The sequence below is a fragment of the Hyperolius riggenbachi genome, chromosome 3, assembly GCF_040937935.1.
Source record: "Hyperolius riggenbachi isolate aHypRig1 chromosome 3, aHypRig1.pri, whole genome shotgun sequence".
In the NCBI taxonomy this organism is placed as follows: Eukaryota; Metazoa; Chordata; class Amphibia; order Anura; family Hyperoliidae; genus Hyperolius; species Hyperolius riggenbachi.
This window is the reverse complement of record NC_090648.1, coordinates 124,064,500-124,077,076: the sequence shown is the minus strand read 5'-3', so window position 1 is coordinate 124,077,076 and position 12,577 is coordinate 124,064,500. Positions and strand designations below refer to the sequence as shown.

At 44.5% G+C, this 12,577-nt stretch overlaps 1 protein-coding gene across 1 annotated transcript; it reads left to right on the top strand.

Moving 5' to 3' along the window:
* Positions 1-1,525: 1,525 nt before the first annotated feature.
* On the top strand, positions 1,526-11,131 carry PURB (purine rich element binding protein B). Its single transcript, XM_068274878.1, has one exon. The coding sequence runs from the start codon at positions 1,736-1,738 to the stop codon at positions 2,693-2,695; it is 960 nt and encodes a 319-aa protein (XP_068130979.1). The 5' UTR covers positions 1,526-1,735; the 3' UTR covers positions 2,696-11,131.
* Positions 11,132-12,577: the final 1,446 nt, after the last annotated feature.

Genomic DNA, 12,577 nt, shown 5'->3' with positions numbered 1-12,577 from the left:
ACAGTGATCCCTTCCAGTTCTGACAACATTTTGTCAGAACTGAAATATATCAGTTGCTGTCAGTTATATATCAGTTGCTGTCAGTTACAGCTGAGAGGAGAACTGATGTGTCTATATTTCCCTATGGCTCAAGTGGGCGATGTTACAGTTTAACTGTGTTCTGACCAGGAAGCTGTTATGGAATAATGGCCATTTTCAAAATGGAGGACTGAGAATTCCATTGATCACAGTGGACAAACAGGACACAGTAGAGGAGAAAGAGATTGAGGAGTAGACTACACAGCAGGTAAGTATGACTTGTGTATGGTTATTTTGACTTTTAATTTTCAGTACAGGTTTTCTTTAAGTAAGTACGTACCTTACTTAAAGTGTACCTGAGACGGCGGATAAAAGAAGTTTTATACATACCTGGGGCTGCCTCTGATCCGTCCCTTGCCATCCTCTGCTGCCTAGATCCTCTACCCCAGGTATGTATAAAACGTATTTTATCCGCCGTCTCAGGTTTACTTTAAGCACGTAAATTTACCAATATTCTACTATAAATGGTAGATTTACCAATAGTACATTTACCAACTATCTACTATAATATTATAGTACATATATAGAGAGAGAGAAAACACATTAGTAAAATATCGGGATTAAATACCCATATTTTACTTAGCTAAACCTAAGCCTGTTTTCGCACTGAACCCTCCCACTACTGATGCCCAACCTTAACTACCCCCATGGCTAACCTTAACCACCCCCATGGCTAACCTTAACCCTCCCACAGCTAACCTTAACCTTCCTACCCAACCTAAACCGTCCTTACTACTACAGAAAAAAATGCCCACGGTTTAACCCACCCCACACCATGACTAACCTCAACCGTCAGTGCTACCACAACCCCCCCCTCCCCCCCCCCCTCAACTCCCCGGGGCTAACCTCAACCGTCCTCCTTGCCTAAAAATGAAAAAAATAATAATAATAATTACCGGACACTGCCATAGGGGCCCATTGAACTATCGGTGAGGAGGTGAAATTTGAGTGCCCAATTAATATCAGGAGGGGCGTCCACATTTCTCCTCCTTACCGATAATTAAATGTGCTGCTGTGGCAGCTCCCAAATGTTTATTGCCATTACCAGACCAACCTTGCCCAAGCTCCCTGTCCTATTACAGCCTCATCTGTGGTCAAAAACTAATTTTTCACAAAGCATGTTTTTTTTTTCTTCTAAAAAACTGTATGTAGCGGAGTTTTCACAAATGCCAATGTTGCTGGTGGAGGAAAGTACCACTGCTTTACCCCTCCATCTTGTGAAATGCGCCTAGATGGGTCTTCGATCAGTCATTAGCTTTGTGCACAGATACGGTTCTAAACGGCTTTCGTTCAGGGTTTTCTCTTCTTAAATTTCCGAATCCTTTTGCTCATCTCCCTACATTCCGCAGCGCTGTATAGAAACGCCGCATTACGCCACCTGCTCGCCCTTACGTAAGATGGCGGCCGCGGCGTCAGGCTCGGATTGCGCAGCACGCACGCAGGAAGAGGAGGAGAAGCTGGGCTGAGGCAGAGTGAGGGAGAAGGAGAGGGAAGAAGAGGGGCGAGCAGAGCGGAGGAGGGTGAGGAGCGGCAGAGAGCGGGTGACTGAAAGGCGGGCAGCCTGCGGGGAGAAGGCGGAGGGAGCCCCGGGACGGACGGAAGCCGAGAGGAGACAGTGCAGGCGGTGGCTGCTGTGAGTGAGGAGGAGGAAGAGAAGATGGCGGACGGGGATAGCGGCAGCGAGAGAGGGGGCAGCAGCGGTGGCCCCGGCAGCTTCCAGCAGCATATGTCCCGGGATCAGGAGACGCAGGAGCTCGCCTCCAAGCGGCTGGACATCCAAAACAAGCGCTTCTACCTGGACGTCAAGCAGAACGCCAAGGGCCGCTTCATCAAGATCGCCGAGGTGGGCGCCGGGGGCTCCAAGAGCCGCCTCACCCTCTCCATGGCGGTGGCCGCCGAGTTCCGCGACTACCTGGGCGACTTCATCGAGCACTACGCGCAGCTGGGCCCCAGCAGCCCCGAGCAGATCGCCCAGTCCGCAGGGGAGGACGGCATGGGCGGAGCCCCCCGGCGGGCCCTGAAGAGCGAGTTCCTGGTGCGGGAGAACCGCAAGTATTACCTGGACCTGAAGGAGAACCAGCGCGGCCGCTTCCTGCGCATCCGCCAGACCATCAACCGCGGCCCGGGCTTCAGCGGAGGTGCCGGCGGAGGAGCCGGCCTGCAGAGCGGACAGACCATCGCGCTGCCCGCCCAGGGCCTCATCGAGTTCCGCGACGCGCTGGCCAAGCTGATCGATGACTACGGCGGAGAGGAGGACGAGCTGGGGCCGGGCGGCTCCGGCGGCGGGGGAGGAGGAGGGGCCGGCGGCCTGTACGGGGAGCTGCCCGAGGGCACGTCCATCACGGTGGACTCCAAGCGCTTCTTCTTCGATGTGGGCTGTAACAAGTATGGCGTGTTCCTGCGGGTGAGCGAGGTGAAGCCCAGCTACCGCAACTCCATCACCGTGCCGCTCAAGGCCTGGGGCAAGTTCGGCGGCGCCTTCTGCCGCTACGCCGAGGAGATGAAGGAGATCCAGGAGAGGCAGCGAGACAAGCTGTACGAGCGCCGGGGACCCGGAGGAGAGCGGCCCGGAGGGGGAGGAGAAGACTCCGAGACTGAAGATGTGGACGACGACTGAACGGAGGAGGCAGAGGAGAAATCGGGAGAGGGGGGGGAAGGGAGGTCACACATACACACACCGGCAGCCTGGGGGGCTTCACACGGGGGAGGGGGGGCTACAAATCCCACATGCTGCTTCCAGTTGTGGCTGAGGTGCTGCTGGTATCTGTAAAGGTAATTCACACTTTCAGCTGCTGAGCTTATACCCAGAGCCATCTTGCATCTCCTGTCTCTTATATGGTCTGTACTGTAGCTCCTGTGACTCCATATGGCCCATAGTCTCTCCAGTATAGATGCAATCTAATTAAACTTGTTTTTTTTCCTTATCTATAGGAAATTGAATTGGTGGGGCCTGAACTTTGCACAGGACCGATCAGATTCAGAACTGGATAATTAAAACGACTTTTCCACTGGGCACCATCCAATCCAAAAATTTCATCTGTTTTGGTGGTTTTTTTTTCCTCTGAATCGCACTCGCCAGCCTGCACGTTTTTTGTACATTTGCACTTGTACCTGACAGCTGTGCAAACGTATGGAAAACTATTGCAGCACCATTGCGTATGGAATTGCGTTTCGAGTGGAAAAGGAGTCTGATTAATCAAGCCGTTAGTTATTAGCACCTAAATCTGATTAGCTTTGTGCATGGTTTTAGCTGTTTGCTTTTTGACTGGTATTTGAAAAAACTGACAAGTCAAATAAATATAAAATATTAGATTGCATCTTTACTTGCCAGATATGGACTGCAGTACCAGCCTAGAGACAAAATGTGGCTTGTGCTCCTTTCTGGGGGATTTTTAGTTCTTTTTGAACTACAGTACTGGGCATCAGGTTACAGAAGATTGCTTTATACTAGTTACACACCATACAATTTTCTGTTAGATTTATCTGCCAGATAATTTCCAACATCTAAAGCCCAATCTACACGATACAATTCTTTGTACGATTCGATTACATCCGACATGTCCGATTGGGATTCGATTTGCAATTGGAAAACAATGGCTAATCAACTTGCATTGAATCGAATCCCGATCGGACATGTCGGATTTAATCGAATCGTACAAAGAATCTTATCGTGTAGATTGGGCTTTACCATCTATTTGCCAAGCAAATAGGCATTGTTCTACTTAACAGGAGATAACCAGAAGACAAGGCACCAGAAATAATGACCAGTCTCAACCAGTACTTTACAGAAAGTAATCTAACAGAAAATTGTATGGTGTGTACTAGGCATTAGACCAGCCCTACATATTTTGCTTCATGATTAACCATATACACAAAATGTATATTAAGCTGGATGTGGTTTTATAGAAAGATATTCTGTTAAGACAGCCCTTGGTCAGTCTATGGGTGAAACTGATTTGATTGGTCAGACCTGAAGCAAAATGCATAGTGCGCATTCCTGGGATTTGTAGTTCCACATTTGGTGAGACATAGGCTGTCTACACTCGTAATACTTTATCTGGACCACCTGTTTCTCTCCAGTTGTAAGAGAACAACCAATCATAGCCTCTGAAGGGAACATGCCTACATCGGCTTCCAGTTCTTTTGCAGCTAGGGAGCAACTGGCTGTCCTAACCAGACTTGCAGTAGCACAGCTGGGGTGTCAGGGACTTCATGGGGGTCAGCAGGATTCAGGAGAGTCTCACGCTCAATATAGGACAAAATTCAGTACAGTTAGGAACCATAGGTAAACTGTCGGGAAGCCAGGAGTTATTCTTACTTTGTCTTCTGCTTTCAAATTCTGAAATGTTTCAGCATGAATTGTGTGGGAACATTTCATGATTTGTGCTTGCAGTTGAATGTCTGGTTCCTGTATGTTCTTAGTCAACTTGGTCTGGGCTAATTTCCCCACCACTAAATGAACACCTTAGTAAATACCAGGTCTTCTCCAAACTTAACAGTGTGTGGAGTTGGCCTATGCACCTAGTGCAGTGTTGGTGCCACATGACCGATTATCTTGCTACAGAATCCTAACTCCTGCTAGTTAATCTTTCGATGGTGATGCCTGTAGATAATTTCTTACATACTTAACAAGGCATACAGTCCAGCATGTGGAATTGTTGAGTGATACCTGGGAACCTGACCTTCCCCCACCAATGGGTTATAGAATATGTGCTCTGAATAAGAGAGACCTGTATATTGGTGCTAGATAATGTACCACATGCCATTTTGGCAAACCCCAATTCCTGTCTGTCATTCTTATTGGTAGGATTAGAGGGTGGGCGGGGTTCAGAAGCCAGCATGAGCAGGTTTTAGACATAAGTACAAGCCTCACCTACCATAGAAGTGTACCGGTAATATATACAACTCACAATAACATTTCCTTAACGTGGTTTCACTAGCAGCACGTCTACCTATAAAACTAAGATAGAGGGGGGGTAAAGGCTCAATGAGAAGGAAGGGGAGGTGGGAACCAACAGCTCTTGCCCCTTTCTTCCTTGCCTCTCTCATCCATCACTTCAAATTGCATCTGTTCTTATGGGGCTTACAGTGACGCGCCCCTCAAGGAGAAAAGACCAGCAGTTCTGTTCCCAACATGCTCTGCAAATGCTTCAGTTGGCCATCACTTCCCAAAGCACAAGGAAAGCTTGTTGGATTCTTCAAAATTGCTTTTAAGTAGCAGAATATCTGTTGACAGGACCAGCTACCATTCCTACCAGGACTGAACTCAGATCCCACCAATCATGGATTATTTCTGACTGCCATAGTCACCTTTCTTTTAATACCAGCATTAACAGTGCAAGATAAATACAAGATCTTCAGAATTGGGACTATTAACTCAGATTTACAAGAAAACCATACAACCTGAAGTCTGTGAAATATCCAATTAAACCCTTCCGTCAAAGGAAGTGAAAAAGACAAAAAAAAAGAAAAATTAGTTCATGCAAAATGGACATCAAATAAGATAACCTCAGGTCCATGATTCTTCTCTTTCCAGGCTTTTTATTATAAAAGACCTGCATTCAATTCTCAGTACCTCGGAGGGTGATGGTGCCTCCACTATGTTTTCAGCAGATTGCTGGAACAAAACTGTCCAGGTGGTGACGAGTCCACAGCATTACAAGCAGCGGGGACAAGAGCGTGTAGCCTGTTCCCATCCAGGCGTAACTCTAATTAGGAATTCCAGCGAATGAACTTCCTGCCTACAAGATGGTCTCTTTTTTTCCCCCCTAATGCCAGCTGGGGGCTCCTGTAACTGGCTATCAGCCTGTACTTTTAACCTGAATTTTAACTATACTGGATTGCTCCCTTGCCTATACATTTTGACAAAAAAGAAAGAACCTTTTGAGGACAGAGATGAATTCCTTTACACACTCGTCTCTGTCTTTAAAGAGTTCAAATGAAATTTATAACATATTTTTTTTTCCTTTTGTGCGTGTATGTAGTTTTTAATTGAGATTATCATAAACTTCCCTCCTAGTAGTAATGTTGGTGTGCAGTTATTGGCATGGCAGTTTCCAAAGCCTCTGCAATGTGGTCACAGTGAAACCACGCCATTGCGCAGGCTCCTGGAAACGCGGAGCTGGTTAGCAGCTTCCAGTATTTGATACGTAGAGGTAACTTAATTTATTCACGTGAGCTGCCTTTTTATATTTTCACGCCACTTCATGTAACTGGGTTATCTATTCTAGTGTATTTATTTCATCGTCTTACCTAATGGTTTGATCCTTTCAGTGCTGCAAAGGCTTCTGGAACTCCAAAAGTGTAACTCACGGCCTAGCTAGCAACAAAAGGAGAATGTTACTGTTATCTGAGTAAACCCTGCCGCAAAATGTACAGCCTATGCAGAGCGTTGCGTTGCAGGAAGTAGATTGAAAGCTTAATCCTAAGGGTAACATTTGCTGCTGCTTTTTAATTCCAACCACCCGTTTTAAGTTTTAGCCCAGCATTTGACCTCGTCATACAATTGTTGCAGTTTTTTTTTTGTTTTAACTGTATGGGAGCAATAGTATTTCTTGATGTTTTAATCACATCAGTATATTGTACTGTATTTTTGTACCTGCAAGGCAGCTGTATCGATTGTGTCCTGCTGTATCGATCTTGTGTGGATTTTTTTCTCCCTTTCCTGTTACTTGTGGCAGAACTATATGCTTCATCCACAGCTAGAACAGCAAATCTCAGCCCGTGCAGGGTTTGTTTTAAACGTGTAAAAAAAAAATATAGAAAGATTAATTTTTTTTTTGTCAATCGCACAGAAAATGCAAGAGGCAGCATGTCTTGCTCCAAAGTTCTATTGATCTGTTTGCACCTGGAGTAACACAAAGACAGGCGGGATGGTAAATGACACAAGCTCCTCAAGTTGCCGATAGTCCTGTGCATTCTCTTAACCTCTTACTGGGGAGGTTGTAAAATGTTACCCAGGCCTGCCTCTTCCTACTCACTGTGGCTCAAGCCTCTGACTTCAGTGGTTCACCGTACAATATATAAGCTATTATGTATGACGAGCAGTACCATCCCCTATTCAGCAATGTATAGTTTCACAGAGGAACCTGCATAATTAAGGTGTTATGACCTCTACCTAGAGCTGTAGAATTCTATAGCGCGTGATGGTGTGCGGGTGGCTTTGCCGGTTGCCCACATGCCTTTATATGAACTAGTCTAGAAAAAGTAGTGATTTCTGTTGTCCATAGACTTGGTTCAAATGTTTGCTGTAAGTTGAAACTGAAATATAAAAGCAGTACCAGAATGGCTAGTGTAGGGGCAAAGTCATTTTCCACCATTTCTTTTGAAGCTGAACTGTGGGAGCAGTAATTATTTTCTAGGCAAAATACCCACACACACACCAACACAGTGACCAGAAGCTGAATGTAAATGGATCCTAGAACTAGTGGCCATGTGACTATGCCAGCCTGTTGCGTGTGAGAGAGAGGAAACTGTGGTGTTGCTGACACAGGGTACTGTATTAGTACCTCAATAATACCTGTAGACCTGTCGGAAGGGGGCTTAATTCATGCAGCTCTGAAATATTAACATTTCCATGCTAAGCTTTGTGCAAACAGCTCACAAAGAAGCGTCTCTAGAAAACCGAAGTTGTTGTGTAAAGGTCACATTTGTTGACCTTGATTCACTAAAGAAATTTCCTTGCCATAGTCTAGGGTTATTTTTTCTCGAGACTTTTTACACTGTCATATGCAGCTTGTCCATAGTACTAAATGCCTGTATAAAACTAGCAAACCCTTACCTGTAAATGTTGTATAGCCTCTTAAAATATATCTGTATATAGCTATATAGGGGTTGTTGGTAATCTGAATGTGTTCTAAGGATGTGTTCACCTGACCTCTCCTATTCTTGGTTTCTCTCTTGCTCTGAAGCAGTGCGTTGACTGTCATGACTATTGCCTGTCTGGTATTGTACATCCAGCTGCAGATAATGCTGGGAATAGGGTGATAACATTATTTTAAACTTGAACTTTCCAAATGTATCCAAACTGAAGTTCTCCATGAACACGATCTATCCAAACTCCAGTTGGCCAACTTTAAATCCGTTGCTGAGCCATTATAAACAGTCTTTCCTTACGAAACAGTGTTAAATATGTACACTTGGCTTTAGAAGAAACCCTGACCTACAGCTTTCTACACTATTTTGCCAGCTTTAAAGAGAGCCTGAAGCCAATTTAAATGTTTTTACCTGTTAGCAATACGAGCAGTGCTAAACCTGTGGCAGAACGAGGGCTTTATACCCCCCAAATCCCGGGGCAAAATTCCACGACTTTCCAGGTTGTGGATTTTGCTGCCCGGGGACGCAGAGCCTTGTGCTGTAGCTCTGCCTCTGCTGGAGTCAATCTCTGTGAGAATCTCTGCCTCTCCCCGCCCCTCTCAGTGAAAGATTGAGAGGGGCGGGGAGAGGCGGAAATTGACTCCAGTAGAGGCAGAGCTACAGCGCAAATCTCTGCTTCTACAAGGAAGCACTCCCTGATTTTTGCCCTGGGGATTTGGGGGCTATAAAGCCCTCATTCTGCCAAGGGAATGCAGCAATTTAACACTGCTCATATTCCTTAACATAAATAACAGGTAAAACAAGTATTTAAATTGGCTTCAGACTCTCTCTTTAACACTGCATTAATCAGATCGAATGGCTATATATAAAATGCGTGGTGTCCTATAGCGCACAGTCAGAGGGCCATCTTCCCATGTGAGCAATGATGGTACTGCAGAGTTTAGAGAATGAAGTGGACTTAAAGACAAGTAAGATGCAATGTGCAACTAGAGGGATAAAATGGAATCTACATTTCAGTCTTGCACAGCTGTAGAATGAGTTGTATTGGGTTCAGATATTCAGTTCATGTATGCACTACTGATTCTGAGAATCGAACATGCACGTTGACCTCTTTGCTACCAGAGATCCTGTTTAACTTGAGTGGTGGTTTGCAATGTAGTGTAAACAAAGTTGCTGTTATATAACAATGTTGAACAGGACCGCTGGAACTTTTAAAATCCAAAGATCTGTGTTACGACCGGCCCCCACAATTGCCATCTTTGTTGTGCTGCTTTGAAGGCTGTGGTCACATTTTAGAGATGCAGTTTGAATGCCTTGGCAGAAATGAGCCTGATTGCGATCATGGCCTGTCAATTAAAGGGAAACACTACAGACTTGACTTTAAGGCATAAGATCGAACCAATGTAAGTGTGCTGGTCACCCATGTGGTGTTGGCTGCCTTATTTGGCCAAATCAAGATCTAACCTGTCAGTTCAATTAAATCTAATATCCTAAGGAATTGGTAGGCTTCTTCTATACAGTCCTTAAAGACCACTTATTACGAGAGAAAAAAGGCTATTGTGTACCCTACCAAAGCTTAGTTTTCTGGCATTAATGCTGATCTGGCTAGAACCTTGTAAAATCATTAGCTATGCTGCCTGGGTTCTTCTTTGACGATAAACGAACCCAAATAGCATGTGTTGCTATGGTGATCTCTGCAAATAGCTGATGTCGGCATTGCCTGGAATTCCACATCTGAGTGAATTTCTGTGCGTACGCAGTCATTTTAGCCGGTGATGGTATCGGCTGTTTTCTGAGAACTCTATTGGAACACATGCTATTCTAGTTGTATCTATTGAAGCTGCGCCCAAACCGCGTTGCTATGAATTGTTCACGTGGAACTAGAATGCACTCTTGTTGACCCTTGTATATTTATTCCTGGTAAATGACTCAGAATGTATTCTAGCCATAGGAACAGCATAACAGCCAAGGTCAGCCGCAAAAGCCCCCATTAGGACAGGGTGACATTTTAAGTGCTCCCTCCAGGGTATGGGAGGTGTAGCCACAGTCTCTGATCTCAGTATAATGTTCTATTATAGGAACCTTGTTTGCCCGTCCTATATCTTGTTAACACCATCAGTGTTGGCAATTTAGAGTGCAGCAGTCCTGACATGCAGCGTTTATAGTCAGACTTATAAAAGCTTGTCTGATGCCTTTATGGCTATTGTGCATCACAGCTCGTGTTATAGAGTTTATACCCTTTGAGTATATATTTCTGAAGACTGAAATGGCCGCAGATAAAATATAACGATAGTTATTCTAAAAAATGGTGTGAGACATTTTTTCAACTGCACTACAAAACTTTATTTTGCCCGCTTTTGGGCACATATATATATTTTTTTTCTAGAGAAGTAGCAGGCACATTAGGTGGTTAAGAGGAAAGCACAGTTTAATACTGATGGCCGTTGTACTGGCTCAAACCAAGAGAAGACATGTGCTTGTCTGCACATGCAGAGTTCAGCCTTGTATCCAAGGTGCGCTACCGCAGTTTGAGCACATAGATCTCAGAGCTACGTTATAGTTTCTAGAGAACATTTCTGCTTTAGGCATTTAATCGACATACTCTTCAAATACATTTAGCTGACTTATAAAAAAAACTATATTGAAAAGAAAAGTATATTTTTTGTTTCTGTTAAAAGCACTTTAACTAGTAGAACAGCTTTTCCGGCTGTATGAATTAGTAACTACAAGTGGAATCTATCCTTCGGTCTACCCCTTGAGATTATCCAGCCAATAGTTGCTTCTCAGTCCCTCCTATTCACCTTGCTGACCACAGCTTCATTCTCAGCCTTTCCTCGCCTCCCCTCAGGGCAGCCCGCATAGGTTTGGCAATAACTCTGGTTATGAGGCCTTTGTTATTGTAAAATCTATTGTGGGTGAGACCTCCGCTCCAGGAGGCAGCTGAGATGGTTCTGTCCCTATTGCAATTCCCTGATCAAGGAGCCAGTGCTACTGGCTGAACATGTTTTCTGGATTTACCACTAGCTTTACAAAGCGGAGATTTTAATTATGGTAAAAGTACAAAAAAATATATATGTATAAGCAATTCACCTGAAGCATAAGGCTCAGAACTCATGCTTGTCAGCACTCCCTACAATAAGAGAATTTTGCAAATTGAGTTTTACAACCTATATATTTAAAATAAAAAAAATGTATGTTTGTAACAAATAAAGTATGCGGAAAAGTGAATGAAACCATATCTGTCGGTGTCCAGTTGTTTTTTGTACTCTTGTGCGTCTCTTTTATTTAAATTGTTGGGGAAAAGTTTGGAAAATTGGAGCTAGTATGGTTTACAGCCCAGGAGGAAACCTCATAGGGAACAGTTCTCCAAACGCAGCACCCTCTACAACTAGAAGTGTTGTAATTGGCTGAATAGTGTGGTCGTATTATTACTACAACCTATCTAATACCTGAGGGTTGGAGAGGGTGCTGTCCATCCAATCACGTTAGCAGAATCGATCTATGAGGTTTCCTGCTGGTTCGTGAAAACCATACTAGTGCCTGATGTTTTGATTGTATTAATTACTGCACAAGTTCTCACCACAGACCTCTGTGGATATTAAAGCGGACCTGAACTCAGAACTTCCTCTCTGCTCTAAAAAATATGCAACAACATAATGATCTTTAAAGAAAAACATTCATTTACTACAGCTTACAAAACTACTGCACTCAATCAGCAATTTCTACTTCCTGCTTTCATGGAAGCAAAGGGTTAACATCCTGTGTTTACACATTGGCTATGTCTGCCGAGGACTGCTAAATTTGTGTTGAGACAGCAGAGATCAAATTACACTTGTGATTACTTGATGAGGGTGAATTAGACAGGCTCTTCTATCTGAAATCACACAGGGTGCATCTCTCTATTTTCCTTGTGTCCTGTGCAAGAGTTCACTTTAAAGAGATCCTGCCACAAATTTGCAGTTGTAACAAACTGAATATAAATCATGAAATTGATCTAATAGAGATGGTTTCCCTGCCTAGTAGTGTTCTGTGTTATATTGATAGCTGGAACTATAGTTTGTGGCAGTTTCAGCTGACTGGTGTCTGGACAGGCATTCACTGTCTGCATCCAGCTCCATCGGTCAGTACATGCCCCTTGGCAGGGCATAGTCAGCTGAAATTATCACAAACAGTTGTTTCAACCAGTGAGTCTTTAGGCTTTCATTGTATTCCTCTTTGTCAAGCTGTAAGGACAGTAAATGGCTGATGCTTCACTATATTATATGGTGCGTACACATGCACTACCACAGAGAACGACGGGTCCGTAAGACCCTCTCGCTGGGCGGTCGTTCTCCCGACAGTAGTGCGTGTGTACAAGCTGCTGGCGGACTGATAAGGCTGTTTCTGAACGATGCACTCAGCGGATCGTTCAGAAACAGCCTTATCAGTCTGCAGACAGACTGTACACACGCACTACTGTCGGGAGAACGCTCGCCCAGTGAGAGGGTCTGATGGACCCGTCCTCTGTAGTAGTAGTAGTAGTAGTGTGTGTGTGTGTGTATGCACCTATACATGCGGATTTGTGACGGAATCCTTTTTATATTTGAATTGGGCTTTTTCAAAATATTTTTAGCTTGCAAACTACTAGTCCCCTCTTTTGACCTTGAGGCATGGAGCGGTGCAGGATGTGAAGATCCAGTGTTGC

What these genes read in the sequence shown, in the direction of transcription:
- PURB (XM_068274878.1), top strand. Translation starts at nt 1,736, where the DNA reads ATGGCGGACGGGGATAGCGGCAGCGAGAGAGGGGGCAGCAGCGGTGGC.